Source organism: Globicephala melas, chromosome 6, assembly GCF_963455315.2.
Source record: "Globicephala melas chromosome 6, mGloMel1.2, whole genome shotgun sequence".
In the NCBI taxonomy this organism is placed as follows: domain Eukaryota; kingdom Metazoa; phylum Chordata; class Mammalia; order Artiodactyla; family Delphinidae; genus Globicephala; species Globicephala melas.
In genome coordinates this window covers 27,704,322-27,726,896 of record NC_083319.1, presented here as the reverse complement: position 1 = coordinate 27,726,896, position 22,575 = coordinate 27,704,322, and the positions used below count along the sequence as shown (strand labels likewise).

Here is a 22,575-nt window from a genome sequence, read left to right as displayed (position 1 = left end):
AAAGCTTTGGCTACGTGTCTAAATCCCCAAAGCCAGGAAATCACCGGGCTCCGTAAACTTCGGTGAGGAAGCAGCGTTGGTAGTAGACCAGGCGAAGGCCAGGGTTAACGGCTGCGACATCAAACCAACCGGTACGTAAAGGCTCCGCGCTTGACGGCCCCTTTTGCAGCGGTTGCTGTGAGTGCCGTAAAGCGGCGTTGCCGCTGGTGTTGGCGGAGGTAAGGTGTGAGAGGCGCGGCTTGGCCTGCGGGGACGGGTGGGCGCCTCAGGCGGGTGTCGCCGGTGGCTTGGGTACCGTCACTGGGCATTCCTCCAGCCTAATGGGCACTTGCCTCGCCCAGGCAGGCCATAGGTCGAGCGCGCTCCGGGCGGGGGATACTCAGTGAGGCAGTCCACGAGCACCTCGGGGTGGATGTGCGCTTCGGCGTCCCTCCCACGCTCTTGGGCTTGTCAGCAAGTAAAATCCTCATCCCGGGACAGGTCCGGTGTTGGAGGCCGATTGAGACCCTTGTAGGACCCGGCTGGGGTAGTGACGTTTGAATAGGGTCCTGAGAGCTGTCTCGGGATTTGCAAGAGGATCTCGGGGGCAGGGGTCGGCGGGAGGGAGGAGAGCATTGCAGGCTGTGGGGCCCGTGTGTGCAAAGGTGCAGAAGCATGAAAGGGATTACCAGGTTTGGGCAGCACTGCGTGTTAGGGTAATGGCTGGAGGAATGGGTGCGGAGACGGGAGGGCCAGAAATGTGGCGGGAGCTACCGTTGGGTCTCAACTGGGACGAACCTTGATGCCCCATGAGGGAGTGTGGAGTGCTTCCTTGGGTAGTGGGGGAGCTACAGCAGTTTTCTAGAGTGAGGGTAATTTAATTAACCATCCCTTTCTTTTATGCTTTCCCCCTGGGTTCAGCTTTCAGTTCAGTTGGAGGAGTATTTACTGAAGTGTCCCTTTTGTGTGCCTAATAATGGGGTGGACACAGCTAGCCATGCTAAATAAAGTTTCATATGAGAGAGAGAGAGAGAGAGAGATGACCGAAGCTTTGGATAGGAATCTGGGGAACTGAGTTAAGATTTCATCACCATCACCAATTTCTCAAGTAACGAGAGAAGCCGCTTCTCTCTGGGCCTCAGTTTTCTCAGATGTAAACGGAGGACCTAGATAACAACAGGTTCTTTCTACTTTTGAAGATAGCAGGTTTCCAAAGAATAAACATCAGCCTATGAACACATATGAAAGTGAGTGATGGAGCAGTGCATTAGGAATTGGGAAAAGTAAAAAAGGCTGGGATTGAGCTGTACTTTGAGGATGGATAGGGTTTGAGTCATCAGGAGCTATCTCTGCTGAACACCATAGATAAAGATACAGAAGACAGGAATAGGCATTTTAGAATATATTTGCGGAGGTAGGCTTTGAGAGGATGGAGGATTTGGGAAGTATGGCACTAGAGGTTGAAGGAACCCCAAGTGGAAAGAAAATGCAGTACATTCTGAAAAGGAAGAAAAAAGGAATGAGAGAAATGTCAACAATGTTGATTTCTTGGATCTAGGCGATTGTTATTTTGAACCTGTGTTTCTCAAAAGTGAATTTAACTGCTGTTGATAAAAATGAGAATTCTCTCAGAATTTTAGCATGTGATAATGTATTGGGAGTAAGGTGATGCAGATTGTAGCTTTGCGTTGCCAATAACTAGCCTCTTGGGCTGTCATTTATTTCTTTCAGATCCTATTCTCCTCTGTAAAATGATGTTCTTGGATTAGGTGGTCTCTCTTCTCTAAAACCTGTAAAACAGGAGTCTGTGAGGATGGAGAACTATTCTCTTTGAAGGGGGCAGGGAGATAGTAGATGGAGAATAAAACTGTTAACTTTGAGGTGTATGAAATAGAGTTGGTTATATAGACAGATGGGGTTATAGACTGAAACTTGTGAGTTTTCTCTCAGAGGTGGTATTTAAAATCTTGAAAATGAGTTTGCTTTTAGGGAGAGATTGTAAAGAGTATAGGGTGTGCGCATGGATAGGAGACTAGAGAAATGATTGAAGGAGACATGTATATCTCAGGGCTATGAGCTAGGACTCCTTTTCAAAAAGGATTACATTTTGGGGGCCAACATTTTTATTAAAATAATTTAACAGTATTTACAGTAAATATTAATATTAAGCAATCATTTTTGGGAACTCTAGCAGAAAATAATTCAAACAGATACAGTCTCCACTGTTGTTCTGATTGTCTATTCAGAAGTAATATCATTTACATGCTTATTTATTCAGCAAATACTTGTGTGTTTCAGGCACTGCTGTGTGCTAGGGATGTACAATGAAGAAGGCAGATGTTGTTCCTATTGTCCCTGCATGTAAAGGCTGTAGTGTCCAAATCAGTGCTTTTCAAATTTTAATGCAAATATGAATCACCTGAGGATCTTAAAATGTAGATTAAATGTAGATTCTGAATCAGTAGGTCTGCAGTATGGCCTGAAAATTCTGCATTTTGACACGCTTCAACATGATGCTGAGGTTGCTCATCTGAGGACCATACTTTTAAGTAGCAAAGATCTAGATCCTGTCTAGCAGGTATTAAGCCACTACTACTACTTACCAGCTGTTTTTATTAATAATTTTATTGTCTTTATGAAAATAATACATGCTCATTATAAAAATTTTGGGATAATATAAAAAAAACATAAAGAACAATGTAAAAATCATGCCAATCCCCACACCTAGAGGTGACCATTATTTTTTTATTTTTTGCGGTACGTGGGCCTCTCACTGTTGTGGCCTCTCCCATTGCGGAGCACAGGCTCCGGACGCGCAGGCTCAGAGGCCATGGCTCACGGGCTCAGCCGCTCCGCGGCATGTGGGATCTTCCCGGACCAGGGCACGAACCCGTGTCCCCTGCATCGGCAGGCGGGCTCTCAACCACTGCGCCACCAGGGAAGCCCCGAGATGACCATTATTGATATATTGGTGAACATCCATCCAGATTTTATGTATGTACATATATTCACACTTTATATTTTGTACTAAGTACTTGATGCTTGCTGAGCCCTATGTTTGATTCTGTGTGTTTGATTCGCTTTATAATTTTACTAAGATCAACACCCAGATATCCTCAACCAAGCAGTTAAGTACTTGCATTCTTGAGGGGAAGACTTTACTCAGTTAAAAATAGCTTGGTTTAACACTATTCTGTTACTCCAAAAATTGGAAGATAGTAAGATAATTAAAGCTTATAATGTGTGTGGGCTGTAGTATTTGTTAATTGAGCCACAGAATGAGAGAATTTTTTTAAAGTTTTTTTGAAACTTAGTACTTTTTTTCTCTCATTACAAAATCAATCGATATTCACATAGGATAAATAAAAAGGAAAAAGAAAAGCACCTACAGTCCTTCCAACCCAAAGACAGCCACTGTTTTTACACTGGTGTGTATGCTACTAAGGTAGCTCTTAAATGACCCATGAAATAATGTATTAAATAATGTTTAGGTCAAAAGAAATCCTTGGTTCCTCAACTTTCTGCTGCCTTTGAAATAAACATAATCTATTGTTTCTACTGTAGAGTCTTGTGACAGGGAACAGCTAGCAGGTTGACTGGTGTCTATAGGATGTACATGGGGCTCAGTGATATTTGTGAACTTAATGGAAGAATGAATGAATGAGGGAACAAACCAAACTGACCTGTGTGACATAAACTCTGGCTGTCACTCTTCACCTGCAGTTGCTCGCATTCACCACTTACCTCAAATACTTTTGTATACTCTTCTGGGCACACAGAGCTCTTGGGGCAACAGAGGTCCATCATAAATCTTTTAAAATCTATGTCTGTGCTTGAATTCTACTGTGGAAGACTACAGAATATGGAATACTGGGGAATATGGAAACATATGGTAGCCTCCTGTCTCAAGGAACTATAACTAGTTAAGACTGCAAAAATAGTACAAATACACAGTGCTGTGTGGATATAAAAGAGGGAGACTTTAGTTGTCTGAGAGCAAAGGGAATTACTAGTAGGCTTTTAAGGTGACAGTTATTAATTATTGCTGGCATTTATTGTATAGTTATCATGTTCTAGGTACTGTTCGGTGCTTTACATGTATTAGTCTGTCAGAACAGCCCCGTGAGTCAAGTACAATTTATAGATCCACTTTAAAGATGGGGCATAGAAAGATTAAGTAACCTGCCTAAGGACGTACATATAGGCTGCAAGTGGCAGAGCAGGATTTGAACATAGCAGTCTGTCTTCGGAGCCTATGCTCTGAACTACTCAAAAGACAGTGAGGGGGCAGGATGTGGGGGAGAAAGCACTGTAGAGAGAAGGAATAGCATAGACAAATGCACCGAGGTGAGCAAGCACTGTATTGATGGGTTCATTTAGGGGATTAGTACTAAATAAGCCATAGAAGTTCTGAAAGCAGGGGAAAGTGACACAAAGTGGTACTATAGAAATGACTGGACTTTGGTCCCTAAGATGGGTATTTTGAGGAAAGCCTGGTGGTAGAGTACAGATCTTCCTCAATTGGATAAACCCATCGTAAGTTGAAAATGCTGTTAATACACCTAACCTACCAAACATCATTAGAGTTTAGCCTAGCTTACCTTAAACATCTTCAGGACACTTACATTAGCCTACAGGTAGGCAAAATCATCTAACACAAAGCCTAGTTTATAATAAAGTATTGACTATCTCATATAATTTATTGAATACTGCAAATTAAAAGCGGAATGGTTATAAGGGCCAGTTGTTTCCTCTTGTGATCACGTGGTTGGCTGGGAGCTGTGCCTTGCTGCCACTGCCCAGCATCATGAGGGATTACGTGGCATTTATTGCTAGCCCAGGAAAAGATCAAAATTCAAGTGTGGTTTCTACTGAATGCTTGTCACTTTTGCACCATTGTAAAGTCAAAAACCATAAGTCAAACCATCGTAAGTTAGGGACTATCTGTACTCATGTAGGAGGCTTTCTATTTAGGCAGAGTTAGTAAGCCTTTAAATTAGGCTAACTATACTGGAAATGGGAAAGAAATAACAGCTTGTAGAGGCACTACGAAGAATGTAAGTTTGGTGACTCAGACGTGGAATTAGAACCACAAAAACTTTTGTTTTGAACATAAATATTTAGGGATACCATTAACAGAATAGAGGGGCAAGTCATGAAAGAAATCTGATTTGAAGGTGGACAGTGATTTGTTTTAGGTGCTGGTGGAATGTTCAAGAGGACATCATCAACAGTCTGGTGAAATATTTATAAGTAGTAAGTAGCCAGTAGATATGGGAGGTATATCTAATAAAGTGATTAGGAGCAAGAGAATGTAAAGAGAACATCCATCCAGATTTCATATCAAACACAGAATAGTAGGTATATTAGGCAATGCCACTTCCTTCACCCTTTTACTTTGCCCCTGTAATATCAGTCCCTTCCTATCTTCACTTCCTTTCTTATCTAGGTCTTTCATTTCAGACACTCTCTAAAAACTCAGTACTCCCTAGCCATTTCAAAAGGAGTCACTATATATTTATGATTTTTCTGGAGTATCAAATGGAGAGATTAATTTTTTAATCTTCAAGTGTCAGCGTATTGAGAGAGGTTACATTGCAAAGGGTTAAGAAGTGAATGAGTGGTAAGCAGATAAAGAGACTTTTTAAACCCTTACAGTCTAACCTTTGCTTCCAGGCTACTGACGCTCTTTTGCAAATTTAGCAATGAAAGGAAAGGAAAAGGAGCAGCAGTATTTAAGGAAGATGGATAGCATCTGTTGCTACTGGGCTTTTTTTTTTTGGCTTAGAGCAGCTGAAAATGTTGATTTTTTTTTTCATCTTAACTCTGAATACCTCTTCAGAAGCATTTTCTCTTTATGCTTTCCAGTCTGCTGCCTTATCTCAAAACATGCCTTTGCCTATTTAGACTACCCTGTTTCTTCTCTGTAGTTTAGCCTCCTGTTTTATTTTGCAGTGCAGGGCATATTTGAATCTCAGTTCTGTCTGATTCATACCACCTATACCTTCCTCTCACTCCCCAGTGTTCCTGAATAAATTGGATCTAGCAGCATTGAGGGGACCAGGTTAGCACACATCATCTTATGAGCCTAAGTTCAGTGTCAGGGCTGATTATTTCTTGTCCAAGGGCCTCTGATATCGAGAGGTGATCCAGAAGGCAGTAGTGGGGAGAATTGGGATAAGAAAGTAAGGCCGTTTGACATTCTTTCAAACTGATCCCTACCAAGATGATTCTCAAAAAAGTAGTTGGAGAGGGGATGTCAGGTTAAGCCAGGTGCCAAAGTTTTTTGTACCTTTACCATCAAAGAACAAATGATAATGTGAAAGGGAAATGGGAAGCTGAAAGAATATGAAATACTGCTCTTGGCTGTAGCAAGAACCTGAGAGCTATCTTGAACTTCCCATCCTGTATATTTTTCCTTCAAATTTGTATATGGCTTTTATCTACCGCTGGTTTTTTCCAACCTTTCTCATGCCTTGACACAAAGCAAAATTGATAATAGAGGGCGAAAGAAAGGGTAAAAGAATGTGTTTGTTCTTGGCTGGAGGTGACAGTCTTGGACTCTAGCTACCCCAGGCTCAAAAGACTGAGAGGATTGATAGCTCTGACACCCACAACCCGTTAAAGGTTCAGCTGGGAAGCAGATCTGCCCATTCCTGTCTTCTTCATTGCCAGATCCTAGTTCATGCACTAGTTAGAGCCTGTTTCCAAGTCATCTAAGACTAATTCTATGCTGTAATATACCATACTTATATTAACCTTCTCATATTTGCATTAGAACTTGGAAGATACTTGGGTACTTAAACCTGGTAACTCCCCTTAGAGTCCCCATTACATCTCCCCGCCCCCTCATTTAAATTTACATCTCTGCGGTACTCTTTCTTCTTTGCCATTATTACTGTTTTCTTTAGGAAGCTTTACCTAAGTATATGTAAGAAAATACATTACTTGTCTTCTCTAGCATTTTTATTATGATAGCTAAAACGTCACATATAAAGAGAAATGTATACACAAATAATGTTTTTATTTTGGTTCTATGCTATATTTCTCCATATGTTATTTTAAAATGTTTATGGTTCAGGAGTTGGAACCAAGTATAGGCTTTAAGCTCTAAAAAAATCACTTTTTCGTATTTCATATTCTGTTTTATTTTGAAAGTTTCTGTAGGACAGAGAACTTTTTAAAATAAAAACTTTTTAAAAGTAGTTTTGTGTTCTCTTGAGCATTGTGCAGTGTCTTTGAGTATACTTAACATACTTATTTCTTGATAATAATTCAACCACTTTTAGGCTGGTAGGAGAGATGATTCATGCATTCTAATAGCTATAATTCAAAATAGAAAGTAGTAAAAGCCTTAGGGTTAGTTTCCTCTCCTTGTGCTCCATAGTAACCTGTATTTACTTTATGGCCATTACACTTGAAATTGTCTCTATATTTATCTCTGATAGAGTCTATCACAATTTAGAACAGTGGTTCTTAATAGATGTGAGGGTGGTAAGGATGGTGCTTGTTCATTTTGGAAAAAACTTCCCATGCTGTTCTTTAGCACATCATACCCTCTACCACCATTACCATCACCATTCTTCTTTTGAAAACTCTTACATACTCATCTCTAACATCTTAGAAGATAGGGAACTGTATCATTTTCTCTCCAGCTTAGCATTTTATTGGCATCTCTGCCTGTTAAGGTAGACAGTAAATATTTATTCCCTTCAAGAAGGTAAGACTAGGAATTTAGAGCTAGGAGAGTTCACTTCTGACTTTGAAGAGCATGAAAGATTTCATAAAAGAAGGGTCACTTGAGAGGAGTGATGAAAAGAGGTATAGAACTGGTTCTGTGGAAATGGATGAGAACATTTCAGACAAGAGGGAATGAGTATAAAGCAAAGAGGCAAGAAAGGTCATGTGTATTCCAGGAATACCTGGGCAAAAACCAAAGAGTGTGTGAAGTGGGAGAAAGCCTACTGACTGCGTGTGTTCAGTCAGTTTGTGAATACCCTTGAATGCCATTACAGTTGACCCTTGAACAGTGCAGGTGCCAACCCTCTGTCGACTGAAATAAAAACACACAACATGAGAGCTGTGAGTTTCAGTTTTATTTGGGGACTTACTGAGGACTATAGTCTGGGAGACAGTCTCTCAGATAGCTCTGAGTAAGAAGAGGTAGTGGGGGAGGTCAGTAGATACATGATTTTGGCAAAGGGGTACGTGCACTCAAGCACACATGTCTGTAGAAAGTTGCTGCTAGTCACGAGGAACACATATCTCAGTTAATGATTTTAGTGCTTTTCTAAGTATGGGAAGACGGAAGGGTCCAGGTTCATAAACTGTTTCTCCTGAAATATTTCTAAGTATCTAAGGGCCTGTTTTGCCTGTTTCCCCAGAGCACAGAGTGCCTCATCCTGATCTTCACCCTGAATTCCTTTCAGATGTGTTGTAGGTCAGCAACTGCAGTGGCTAATGACTTGATTCTTGTAGAACTGGATGGTGGGCACCATTCTTTATTTTACACCTCCCTGCAGTCAAAAATCTGCAGGTAGCAGAGTCAGCCCTCCGTATCTGCAGTTCCACACCAAAAGATTCAGTCAACAACAGATTGTGTAATACTATTTATTATTGCAAAAAATCTGCATATAAGTGGACCTGCGTAGTTCAGACCCGTGTTGTTCAAGGGTCAAATGTATGTGGAATTTGAGCTTTATTTGTAGGTGGTAGAGAACCACTGAAATATTTTGATTATGGTGTAATTTGATTCATTTATCAGCAACTTGGTATATCTGTCAATGTATAGGTAAGATTATGGGTAGGCAGAAAGTGGAACCTGGGACATCAGTTACAATTAAGACATTTGTACAATTAGAGTTCAAATTAGAATGACAGTGAAGAAAGAAGAGGGAGTTGGTGCCAGAGGGATTTTAGAGGTAAACTCAACAAGCCTTGGCCTCTCTTTTTTAAAGTATCACATTATTCATTTTAAAGTGGTAACTCCATTCCTAATGAAGAGATGGTGCTAGCAAATAGGAATGTTTTGACAGGCTAATATTCTTCCTTTGCAATAACTGCCTTGGCATTTATAGAAAATAAGTAATGAAGTAAAGTTAATTGGATATCATCTTGATAATAAAAATATAGTTGTGATTGATATATTCTGGAGGTTTATTTCATTTAAGAATTAACTGTAGGTTAGAGTTATATCCAAAGAAAGAACAAGATATTAATTTGGACTTTATGTTTCTGTAGTGGTTTATATAGGCCTTTCTTTCCACCTGTTAATTCTGGCACAGAAAAGGCTGGGTTCTATAGCACACTCCAAATGCTACTTTACATTTCACTAGGAATCAGTGTACAATATGTTGATGCACTATTTACTACAACTACAAGAAACTGAGCTGAAATACTGAAAATGAAGGATATTCTTTTTGTTATCTTGTGAGCTGTCCTTATCAGAGTACATATTTGACTGTTTTATTTTAGCAAGGTTTAGCTGACAGCAAAACTAATACCATCATCAATATTGTTTTATGTTGCTAGTTTTTACGGTTTTAGGAGATAGAACATGATCATGATTTATTCAGTTATCTTTGCTTTATGCATTATCTGTAAATCAAGTAGATTACTCACGTCACTGGTGATATTTCTCTTAAGTAGTTTGTTGACTTTATATAATATCATGTAGTGTTTGCTTTATATAGGCTTCTGCACTGGAAGCTCGTTTGGATTGTTTTAAAACTCTAAGACTTCTGATTTAAAGACGACAGAGTAAAGACATTTTTGCCTTCTTCTATCTGAAGTTACCCTGAAACAGCAAGGAGAATGAGAGACAGAGATGTACAGTTGACCCTTGAACAACATGAGTTTGAACTGCTATATGTAGATTTTTTTAAATAGTAAATACTGCAGTACTATATGACCCCTGGGTGGTTGAATCCACAGATGCAAAACCGCATATATGAAGGAACCGCAGATATAGAGGAACCACATATGTATATGGAGGGCCAACTATACGTTATATGCAGGTTTTTAACTGCAGAGGGTTGGTGCCCCAACCCCTGCATTGTTCAACTTTAATTACATCTTTGATGAGACTAGAGTCCTGTATCCCAAATTGAAATATTTGAGAAATATTTGTCAAATGTAAGCAGAAAGAGATTAAAAGAGCATTCTGGCAGAAAGAGATCTCAGGTAGAACTGACAGAGCAACGAGAAATAGATCTTGTTTACAGTGGTGTCAGGATGCACAGAAAAGCAGTGGGAGAAGCTTCCTTGGAATGTTTGGCAACATGAACTAGCAGAAAAGGAAGAGCAAATGAGAAAGCATACAGATACACAATCTTTGCAGGAAGCACTCTCTTGGTGAGGCAAGAAGTAATGGCTAAACAACTTTCTCTTGCTTGTTCTCACATACATTCTCTCTGTCTCTCTCACGCACACACATGCACAGAACACCCTGTATCATAAAGAGCTTTCTTGTATACTAAAGAGACTACCGGGGCTTCCCTGGTGGCGCAGTGGTTGAGAGTCTGCCTGCCGATGCAGGGGACACGGGTTCGTGCCCCGGTCCAGGAAGATCCCACATGCCGCGGAGCGACTGGGCCCGTGAGCCATGGCCACTGAGCCTGCGCGTCCGGAGCCTGTGCTCCGCAACGGGAGAGGCCACAACAGTGAGAGGCCCGCGTACCGCAAAAAAAAAGAGAGAGACTACCTTCTAGTCCACAACACAGCGTTGCTTCTTCCTTCCACAGTCCTCTTGCAAATAGTTGGCCTGAGTGGCGTTCATGTCATTCAAAGATTAATAATAATAAAAAGGAAATTAGCACAGCATCTACACAAAAATGTTACAAGAAGAAAAGCGAAAAGAAACGGAAAAACAAGTGACAAAGAACCCATGAGAAAACTGTATTGGCCTAACAAATTTAAGGAGACAATCACTTCTTTAAAGTAATAGAGAAAGTTAATTGGCTAGAAAGAAATAGTAAGACAACAGTAAATGGTGAGTAATAATTTGGCAGAACTCAAGAAAGAAAAAAAAAAATCAGAAATAAAAGGCCAGGACTTCCCTTGTGGCACAGTGGGTTAAGAATCTGCCTGCCAATGCAGGGCACACAGGTTCAAGCCCTGGTCTGGGAACATCCCACATGCTGTGGAGCAACTAAGCCCGTGCACCACAACTACTGAGCCTGCGCTCTAGAGCCCACAAGCCACAACTACTGAGACCCGTGTGCCACAACTACTGAAGCCCACATGCCTAGAGCCTGTGCTCTGCAACAAGAGAAGCCACGACAATGAGAAGCCCATGCACCACAATGAAGAGTAGCCCCTGCTCGCTGCAACTAGAGAAAGCCCGCGCTCAGCAACAAAGACCCAACACAGCCAAACATAAAAATAAAGAGTCAATGAGAACATCGAGGAGTGGTCCCTTATAAAAAATAATAATAATAATAAAACGCCACATACAAAGCAAAAAGGAGAATTAACACTGTTGAAAGCTCAGTAAGGGGTATGACGACAGGCTTTTGAAAGTTGAGCAAAGTGAAATGGGAGTGAAAGGAGATGAAACAAATGCTTAATTGTAGTTCTGGAAATAGAGAACAACATTAGAACAGAAAAGTATTCAAACATATAACTTAAGAAAACTTGCCGCAGAGGAAGAAATCTTGATTCTACAGATTGAAAGTGCACATAGTGAAGAAAAACTAATATATAGTCATTAACATCATTACATAACCTAGTTTTTAAAAAATTGGATTGCAAAGATAAGGAATGTGTTCTTTGCTCATCCCATTAAAAAGATCAGCTTATCTATAGGGGAGTGCCAGGGGAAGGATCAGATATTGTCAAGGGAGTATTTAGCATTGCAGGACAGTGGTACAAATTCTATAAGTCATCAGAGGAAAGAAAGTGTGACCTCAAAGCCAAACTATTAGTTGACACCCGTTTTTTGTTCTTTTTTTTCAAAAATTTATTTATTTATTTTTGGCTCCATTGGGTCTTCATTGCTGTGCACAGGCTTTCTCTAGTTGCGACCAGCGGGGGATACTCTTCCTTGTGGCGTACAGGCTTCTCATTGTAGTGGCTTCTCTTGTTGCAGAGCACAGGCTCTAGGCATACGGGCTCAGTAGTTGTGGCTCAGGGGCTCTAGAGCTCAGGCTCAGTAGTTGTGGCACATGGGCTTAGTTGTTCCATGGCATGTGGAATCTTCCTGGACCAGGGCTCGAACCCGTGTCCCCTGCACTGGCAGGTGGATTCTTAACTACTGCGCCACCAGGGAAGCCTGACACCCATTTTTGAACAATGTAGGAACTCAAGGTAAATAGTGCCCACAAGTCCTAAGGAGAAGATGAATACCAGCCATCCAGTAGCTGAACAGAGATGATACAGCAAAAGGATTGGCAGGGAATATAGTAGGAATAAGACTAAAAAAGCTGTGAGATTTGTATTGCAGAATGCGATAGAACGATAGCAAAGTAAACTAATAAAAGTCAGGATTGAAAGAGGAGAGATGCAGAAGGTAGATTTTCTCTTATTTTTTAGCTGGAGAACTAAAGACATACAAAGTTTAGACATCAAGTAATAGAGGTGTTAGTATATTTAAAGGAATAAGTATAAACATTTGAACTGAATTGAATATGTTTGACCAAAATCAAACAGTGGAGAGGAGGTAAGAAGAAGTAGAACTATATTAAATTTCTTGTTCTGAAATAGTCAGATGGGACCAAAGATGAAAGAACAAAAATTTTTATCGTGGCTTTTTTTACACTTGCAGAAAATGAAAATGTATATGGGATATTTATAAAAACTGACCACATCCTACATAACAAAACACAAAGAGCTATTATACAGATGATGTTCCTTGACCAAAAACTTAATTTTTTTCTATGGAAGTGGTTCTTAGTATGTTCAGCAGCATCAGCATTGCCTGGGAACTCATTAGAAATGCAAATTCAGAGGACTTACCCCAGTTCTATTGAATCAGAAACCCTGGGGGAGAAGCCCCCCAGTCTCTTTTGGTCAGTTTTTATAGATATCCCATTTATGTTTTTTGTTATTTGCAACTGTAAAGAATGCTATGATAAACTTTTTTGTTCTTTCAAGTGTGGTCTCATATCTGATTATTTCTTTAGGATAGGAAATTACCAAGTCAAAGAAGGTTCTCTTGAACTTTAGATAACTTTTTCTTGGTTATTAAAGGTGAAAATTAAATACAGGTTTTTGTCTCTTTAGAAATATCTTTTTGTTCACAGAAAACAAGATTATCTTCTTACCCAAAAAGATGAAACCAACTGGGTTACTTTCAAAAGACAACCAAGTGAGCACCGCAGACTAATGAGTAGGATCAATAAGAACGTGATTTTGGCGCTTTTAACTTTGACAAGTTCTGCATTTCTGCTGTTTCAGTTGTACTACTACAAGCACTATTTATCAGCAAAGGTAATTTTTTTCCTCCTTTCTCATTATTAGACTTCATTTTAGCTGTATATTTTCCTAACATACTTCCCTTTTGCAGTACATAAAATTAATCACAGTTTTTAAAATCCGTGCAGAAATAGTTCTTTGAGATTCTCATCCTCGTGAGTGTGGCATGCACTTCAAAATTACAGTTAAATATTATTAATAACATGCTAAAAGTCAGAGGTGCCAAGTTTCAGTGATGTTGAAATTTTCTGATAGAGTTATGTGAAAATTGTTATTTTTCCAAACAGATCATCACTCATTGGAAAGAATTCAATGATAAATAATTTTGATAAAATATTAGAATTAGTTTATTTTAGTACAGAGTATATTTTAATATAGTTTCTAACAGGGAAGTATAGTGTTATAACTTACCTTTATTATAAATCTATAGGTATAAAGATGTAGAGACAATAATTTGGAATCTGGTAGCTTCTGAAGATCATACAGAAGTCCAGATAAGAAATTCCAAAGTTGAGAAGGTATTGCTGAATTGTGAAAAGTTGCCAAACACTCCCACTGGGATTAATTATAATAATAGCTACCATTATTGAGAATTGTGCTAGATACTGTCTATGCTTAATTTAACCCTAAAACCATTTTGGGGGGGAAATATGTTTTTGTTTGTATTGTCATTTGATAGTTAGAACTATTCTTCAGAACCATTTACTTCCCTTTCCCTCCCAAAGGGGATGATACTTCCCTGCCCTAGTTAAGCTTGACCATGAGACTTACTTTCGCTTGTGGAATGTTATAGACATTTTCAGAGATTTCAAATGGGCTCGTATGATGTGTCTTGCCCTTTGTGCTCCCCTGACCTGCCAGGAGAAGAGTGTGCCCTGGGTAGATGCTGACCTCCAGCCTGAGCCCTGAATTAGGTGTATGGAGCAGACCAAACATAGCTGCCCAGCTGACTCATACATCTATGAGGGAGAAAACAAATGCTTAAGCCTTTAAGACTGAGAGAGGTTTATTATGCAGCATTATTACATGAGGTTCCTAGACCTCATTTTACAAATATGAAAACCAAAACTCTGACAGAGATGTTAGATAACCTCCCCCAATTACCCAGTTTCTAACATGCAAGCCTGACAGGTGTACCTAACTCCATTCTTTCCAGGCTATATTATTTTAAAAATAATTGACAAGTACTGAGGCTACCAGCTGTCTTGGCTGTTGACCCAGTGAATGTCTTTGTGTTTCATCTTCAACCCTTTGCTGATTATTTTCTTAGGATAAAGTCCTAGAGTGGAATTTCTGGGTCTAGGATGTACATTCTAGATTTTGTTACATATTGCAAAGTCACCTTTCCTAAGGATAAGTAAGTGTGCCTGATTTCCTATACACTTTCCAAATATGGGAATAATAACAACAATAACAATAATTATGGCATCCGTGTCATGCTTTTGAGATGCTTTTGGCTAATAGTAGCTTAAACAAATAGAGGGTTATTTGTCTCATACCTTTCAGTCCAGAGCTTCCAAAATTCTCTTGACATTTCCCTGGTGCTACAGTCCAGGCTGGAGGAGGAAATAGTGCATTCTAGGAGGCTTCTTCTTTTGAGACATGGCCAGCAGATTCCCAGCTGTAAGAAAATCTGGGAAAGCAAGATTTTACTATTAGTGTTAATGCTGTTGTTAGTTAGGTTTTCCAGACTTTATATTAGAGATCGCAAAGGAGAAGGGTTTTGGGAGTGGGTGTTAGGTCAACTTACCTATCGTGTCTGCCATAGCAGTTCACGTTTTTTGATGTGCTCATAGGCTAGGCACTATGCTAAGCACTTCACATATATTTAATTCTTATAACAACAAATTGAGTAGATCCTGTTGTCCTCATTTTCCCAGCAGAAAAAACTGAGGTTTAGAGAAACTTACTAAATTTGTCCAGTGTCACACAAGTATTAAGTGAGGGAGATAGAATTTAAACCTGAGGAGTCTACCCCAAGAGCGCTTGTTCTTTATATTTCTGGTATTTTTGATGTTCAAGAGCCGAGAGATATTAAACTCCATTAGAGGCCATTTCTTTCTAATGAGGTTAAACATCTTTCCATATGCTTTCTGGTTCTTTTTATTTCTTTATTATAATTCTTTTTATTCCTATTTGCATATTTTTCTGATGTTGTTGTCTTTTTCTGTAGCTGTTCTTTATAGTTTTAAGGATATTAAGCGTTTACCATATATATTTCAAATATCTTCCCCAGTTTATTAATTTGCCTTTTACCTTTATATTCACGATGTACCCCCTTAATACACTAGTGTTCTATTTAATTTCTAGGTAGACAGGTATCAAGATCTTTCTCCCTTAGGGCATCTGGTTTTTATGTCGTAAGTAGCCCAAGATTATGGAAATATTCACCTGTATTTTCATCAGATACTATTTTATGTTTAAATTTTTACACAAAATATAATTTATTTTAGTATGAGGTATGAGTTAGATATTTAATTTACAGTTTTACCCAAATGGTTAGTCAGCTGTCCCAATGTCACTTATTGAATGACTTCATTAATTTAAAAATCCAATCTTAATTATATGTTAAATTCATGTAAATAACTCCTGTCCAGACCTTCTTCCTTGGTAAGCGATGTGGCATAGTTGTTAAGAGCATGATCTCCAGCCTAGGATTAAACCTCATCTATCCTGCTTATTAGCTGTGGGATCTTGGGTAAATTACTTGACTTCTGTTACTTGACCTCTACTTCCTCATCTATGGAATTGGGACAGTAACAGTACCACCTATGAGACTTGTGAAACTTATATGAATTAATATACATAAAGCGTTTGGAACAGTACAAGTCACATAGAAAGAGATCAGTACATATTAGCTATTATTTTTATTATTATTATCGTCAATTTTATAATGAAAAATAGTATTTGTTTTATTGAGTCCATGACATACAAACTGCTTTAGTAATAAGTGCCATATTCTTTAAACAAAATAGAATATTTTGAACAAAATAAAGCATTAAATTAAATAAAGTTCAGTTAACCTTTGTATACTATTAAATTTGTGAAATTTGCATTATCTGTACTAGAGTTCTTGTTTTTTATGTTTAATTTTAATAATAGGTGGAAATTACAACATCTAAGTTCTAAATACCAAAGGTTATTTTTATTTTATTGAAGAATATGGAAATTATATTAAACTATTCCTAGCCAAGTAATTTTGCATTCTTTAAGATGGAATTTTAAAACTTATTAATTCAGAAACTTTTATGTAAAAGTCATGTGTTGGGCATTTTGCTAAGGTGATAAACAGTGATTGGGAAGTAGTCTCTTTCCTCTCTATATTTATAATTTAATTGGGGACAGATGTTAATGGGACAATAAATGTTTCCTATATATTATTAATGTGAAGGTAAGATACTTTGTAACAAATACAAGTAGTTTCTCTATACTAACAGAAAAAAAAAGCTTTATTTAAAAATAGGGTTAGACTAACTGCTGAAGCTACCAACTTTTAAAAATTTTTTAGTTTTGTTGTGGAAAAACTTTTAACTTTTGGCTTTTTATTAAACTTCAAGATTTTACTTACATACAAACTTTAGGGAAGTACAGATGCATCCTCTGTAATCTAATACAGATTCTCCTGACATAGGAGGAGAACCCAGAATTTTGTGAACTTTGTTTATTCATCGTATCTGAATTGTCTTCCTCATTTGTTCAGTGAACAATATTTTGGGGGGATAATCTTAGATAAATAAAGAAAGTTCACATGAAAATGATTTTTAGTTCAGTCAAATTTGTTTGATTTGGCAAAAGAGTACATAATAGCAGCCTTGATCAATACTAAATAATAGGTCAGCGTGATCAACAGCGAAACCTTGATTCTAGGTCATCCTTGAACTTTGAGGTGATTTAGAGAGACCCTTGAGATTATATATTAGAACTAGGGCAGGCATGAAAAATGGGTTTTATCTTTGGTCCCCAACCCATATCTAGTGTAGTAAATGTTTAGGACTACAGAGTTTTTCAGGCTCTTCAATGGAGAGAAATACAATATCTATCATTGGTTAGGGAAGAAGGGCTATTTTCTTTCTTGGAGTTAAGGAGGGCTACTTCTGTCTATCTATTTCTTGGGCCTCACCATGGAATTCCTTTTGACCCTAGCTGGTTATGCAAGTTTAGTCTTTCAGTGTCCTCCTAAATGAGGTCTGAATAATCCAGTTATCTGATAGCATTGAAGATAGGAACTAGCAGATTATATCTGTTGGGTCTGGTAAAATTCCACTGATGGATACAGTTCACTCTTCAGATTCCATAACAACCATCCAAGTCTTTGAAATACAAACTCTTCCAGGCCTTCAAAGGGAAGGACTTGTCTCTAGCACCCTCTAGGGAATGTCAGTTGTTCATTGTTTTTTACTGCATTTAACAGGATAGTGTGATTATGATTCTGTGTTGCTCATTCAGTCTGTATTTCTTGACTATATGTTACATAAAGGGCACTTGGTAGGAATACAGAGATAAGTAGAACATAGGTCCTAAATCTCAAGGAACTCAAAATTTGATAGAAGTGGTAGCAGCAGTAATTCTTGAGTTTTGGGCCTAGATAGTCCTGAGTTTAAACCTTCATTCAGTTGTTTGGCTGAGCCTGCTCTCTAGAGCCCATGAGCCACAACTACTGAGCCCGTGTGCCACAACTACTGAAGCCAGCATGCCTAGAGCCTGTGCTGCACAAGAGAAGCCACCACAGTGAGAAGCCCACGCACTGCAATGAAAGAGTAGCCCCCGCTCGCCGCAACTAGAGAAAGCCCGCGCACAGCAACAAAGACCCAACGTGGCCAAAAATTTTAAAAAAATAAAATAAAAATAAAATAAATAAAAGAATACATTTTAAAAAAAGATTGCTAAGTTCAGTTCCTAAAGCTTGTGTCTTCACTCATAGGGCTATTCCAACATGTAAATACAAGTATGTTCAAACAGAACACTATAACATTGATAAGAAGATATGAAATGAGATAGCTTTAAGGAGTTCTGCATCCCAATTGAAAGTCATAAAATATTGATGCCTCAGTGGAAAGAAGACAAAGCCAGTGAACCATGTTTGTGGAAAGCACTGAGTGAACCAAACCTTGATGATGTTCTTGACTTACAACCGTAAGCTGCACCGCTGCCTGTAGTAATCAGTTATTCTTATTACCTAGAAGGCCACTTACAGTGTTCTGTGCTAGGATATCGTTCTTTGCATTATATTTAGTAACCTGTGTGTGTTTGGTTAGAAGGCAGGGGAGGGAGTTGAAAGGGGAATTTGGATTTCAAATTTGGCAGTAGTCATTCACAGTGAACAATTTCATAATCCATTATTAGAAATGGAAATTAATCTTATAAGCATTTAGATCATGTGTAACAGGTTTTTGAAGTGTTTTCAGTTGGTCAGTTACTGAAGCATGATTTTTCTTAGATCTTCTTTGACTTCTGGCTAGTTCCATTTTGTTCTGAAGGCTAATGTCTAGGTCATTGCTGAGAAAGAATATCATGCTTGATAGTCTCATCTAGTATGGTAAACTTTGATAAATGCTACTGTTCCCCCTTCCCATCCTTCCCCCGCCCCCGCCACTCCTGCCATTATCCAGGAGAAATGTGAAAGAATTTCTTTCATTAGAATTAAAGGGTATTTAAAATTTTTTTCCGTTTATTCCCAGACTTTAAGCTGTATAAGTTTCTGGCCAAGCAGCTTTGATTATTAATAAACATAGCTTTCCCACCAGTTATTGAAGACTTAAAAAAATTTCTTTAAAGTACTACCATTAGGTCCAATAGGCATGATCAATTATCATGCTGAATTAAGAATTGTTTTTTGGTGTCTGTAAGAAACTGATTGTTGGCTACTATCTTTAAAAAATGACAGGATCATTTAAATCTTTACTTCTGTTTCCTGAATGCTTTTTCTTTGATGGCATATCTTAATTTATCATTTATCAGTGGAGTTCAGTGGCCACCAGACTGTTTGGGATCTGATTCTATCTCTCCATTCGTTTATTCATTTCACTTAAGTTTTCAACACAAATATCTCATAGATAGTGTTTCAGAATATCTTTAGACGTTTTTAACCTCTTGACTTTTACCTTATGGCTTTTCTTTTAGAACATTCAGTCATTCATTTGTCAAGTATTTGTTGAGAGTTTACTATGTGCTAAGCACAGTACTAGGCTATGAGACAAAATGATGAATCAAGTGCAGTCCTTGCTGCCTAGGAACCCACAAATTGGGGGAGTTTGGGGTTGAAGGGGAAAGGGGAAAAGAAATATATAGAGACATATAAACAAATGATATCAATATGATATGTTACTTCTTCAAATCACACATCATAAAACACTGTTCTGCCTACTTTACTACTTATAGCTTAAGAACTCTTCTTTACCTCTACCCTTTGTAATGCTCTTCAGGCAAAAATAACAGCCGTCAGAGTTATTTTTCTTAAATACAGCTCTGATCAAGTTATTCTCTGCATAAAATACCTATGGAATAAGATCCCAACTTCTTACCATGGTGCGGTAGATAGTCTCTGTTTCCCTCTCCAGGTCCTCTCCTCGCCATACTCTGTGCCTTGGGAGGCTGACCTCTGTGGACTACATTAGCTGAGCTCCCTTGCTCTTTGTTTGCCATTTGGGTTTAGTCAATGGGAAGCATCAGCTGGAGACTGGAGACCAGGAGGAAAGAGGCCAGGTTATTTATTCTCTTGGTTCTCCATTTGTAGGGCCATTGGTTGATAGTGACTGCGTTCCTCCTGTACAGCAAAGTTGTAGCCACTGCATACCATTAATTGTTCCTACCGAGGTGGATTAACCATTAAGATAATGAAATTTAAACTGCAGCTCCCCTCACTTCCAAGGCTCTTGGAGGAGCCTTAGGAATATGTTACAAAACTGTGTATTTTTGTAAAGTTTGCAATAGATAATTTATTGCATTTTTTTTTCTGAAAAAGGACCACCAAAATTGTATAATCTTCAAGCTCTATAAAAGTGGATCCTCTTATGTCCCTATCCTTGACTCTCTGAGCTTAGATAAGTGCAAAGTTTTCAGGGAATGAGGAACTGCTGAGTAACCTATTTGGGAAGGTTATGATTAAATATTTCATGGATAAAGTAATAGTTTGGATTGGTCTTATAGGATGAGTAGGAGTTCTCCATGTAAAGAAGAATGGGAGAGCCATTACAAATAGAGGAAACAGCCTATGTAAAGGGAATGAGCTATGTGTATGTTTAGAAGAGGAGTACACTAAGTAGAGACCGAAGGAAACACAAAGGTCCTGAGGCAGGAACTCGCCTGGCAGTTTTGAAACAGCAGAGAGATCACTGTGGCTGTAGAGGAGTGAGAGAGGAGAATAGTAGGTAAGGTCAGAGAGTTCTATATTTTTTATGGCCTTGTAAGCCACTATAAAGGCTTTGGCTTTTATTCTGAATGAGATTGGGGACTCTAGGAAGGTTTTGAGCTGAAATGTGACACGACCTGACATTTTTTAATAAAAAGAAGTAGTGTGGATGCTCCGTTGAGAACAGATTGTAGGGGCAAGGACTGAAACAGACCAGTTAGAAGGTGTTCTAGTAATTTACATGAGATGATGATGGCTTGGACACAGGAGCTAGTAGTGGAGTTTGTGAGAAATGGAAAGTAGAATTACCAGGATTTGTAGATGGGCTAGATGTGGGGTATGAAAGACAGAAAAGAGTCAGGGATAATGCTAGGTTTGTGTGTGTGTGTGTGGCTGTGCTGGGTTTTTGTTGCTGTGTGGGGGCTTTCTCTGGTTGTGGTGAGCGGGGGGCTACTCTTCTTTGCGGTGCGCAGGCATCTCATTGTTGTGGCTTCTCTTGTTGCAGAGCACGGGCTCTAGGCACGCGGGCTTCAGTAGTTGTGGCACGTGGGCTCAGTAACTGTGGCTCGTGGGCTCTAGAGCGCAGGCTCAGTAGTTGTGGCACACGGGCTTAGTTGCTCTGCGGCATGTGGGATCTTCCCAGGCCAGGGATCAAACCCGTGTCCTCTGCATTGGCAGGTGGATCCTTAACCACTGCACCACCAGGGAAGCCCCAATGCTAGTATTTTTGACCTAGATAATTGGAAGGGAGAAGTTGCTGTTTAACGAGATGGGAAAGACTAGAGGAAGCAAGTTTGAAGAATGGTGAAGATCAGGAGTTTTTTTGTACATACTAAGTTTGAGATGCCTATCTGACATCCAAATGAAGAAGGTGAATAGACATTTGAATATATAAGTCTGGAGTACAAAGGACTGATGTGGTTGGGAATATAAACTGGGGGTTGTAAGCATATAGATTGTATTTAAAGCTGTGAGTGGATGAGTTACCAAGGAAGTAAACATAGAGTAAAAAGAGGAGGAGAAAAATCTCATGGTCTGAGCTTTGGAACCCTCCAACATGTCATGAAGCTGAGAAGAAGTAGTAAATGGGACCAAGGAGTAGTTGGAGAGAAATAGCAGGAAACCAGAAGTATGGGGATCCTGAGAGCCAAGTGAATGAAGTGTTTAGGTGAGGCAGAGGTGATAAATAATTCTTGATAGATCAAATAAGACAAGAACTCATAGTTGACCATTGGATTTAACAATATGGAGGTTACTGGTGAACTTGATGAATACTTGGCAGAGTGAACTTAAGCTCAAGTAAGTACATGACAGGAGAGAAATTGGAGGGAGTGAGAATGGACTACCCATTAAGAGTTTTGCTGTAAAGGGGGGACAGAAAATTGTTAGTTGGGAAAAGAGAAGTCAAGACGGGTTTTCTGTTTTAATTATTTAAGGTAGGAGAAATAATATCTTATTTGTATACTGATGGGACTGATCCAATAGAGAAAACAAATTAAACAACTCAGAAATTTAGTTTTATCTACTAATGTAGGGCTATGGTGAGCAACAAGTGGCTATATTATAGAATTTGCAATCTTTTTTCAAGGATGAAGATCGCAAAGCTGCCTCTGATGTTTTGTAAATATCCTTGGTATATTTTCTTTGTAAAAAATTAATTTATTATTCAAATATAGTTGATTTACTGTATTATATTTGTTTCAGGTGTACAACATAGTGATTCAATATTTTTATAGATTATACTCCATTTAAAGTTGTTATAAAATATTGGCAATATTTCCCTGTGCTGTACAATATATCTTCAAAACTCATTTATTTTATACATAGTAGTTTGT

At 38.7% G+C, this 22,575-nt stretch overlaps 1 protein-coding gene across 6 annotated transcripts in view; it reads left to right on the top strand.

The window, feature by feature from the left end:
- Positions 1–177: 177 nt before the first annotated feature.
- The window catches only part of FKTN (fukutin), a 102,664-nt gene continuing 80,266 nt past the window's right edge, over positions 178–22,575 (top strand). For 4 of the 6 annotated variants that reach the window (XR_011377528.1, XM_070045707.1, XM_060300671.1 and 1 more), the window contains exons 1-2: positions 178–218; positions 13,221–13,407. Coding sequence is in view for 5 of the 6 variants with exons in the window: in XM_070045707.1 (XP_069901808.1) it covers positions 13,303–13,407 (105 nt within the window). In the remaining variant the exon portion in view is untranslated. Of the gene's footprint in view, positions 219–8,880; positions 8,901–13,200; positions 13,408–22,575 lie in introns of those variants that run through there. The other 2 variants (XM_060300672.1, XM_060300673.1) reach the window with 2 other exon arrangements.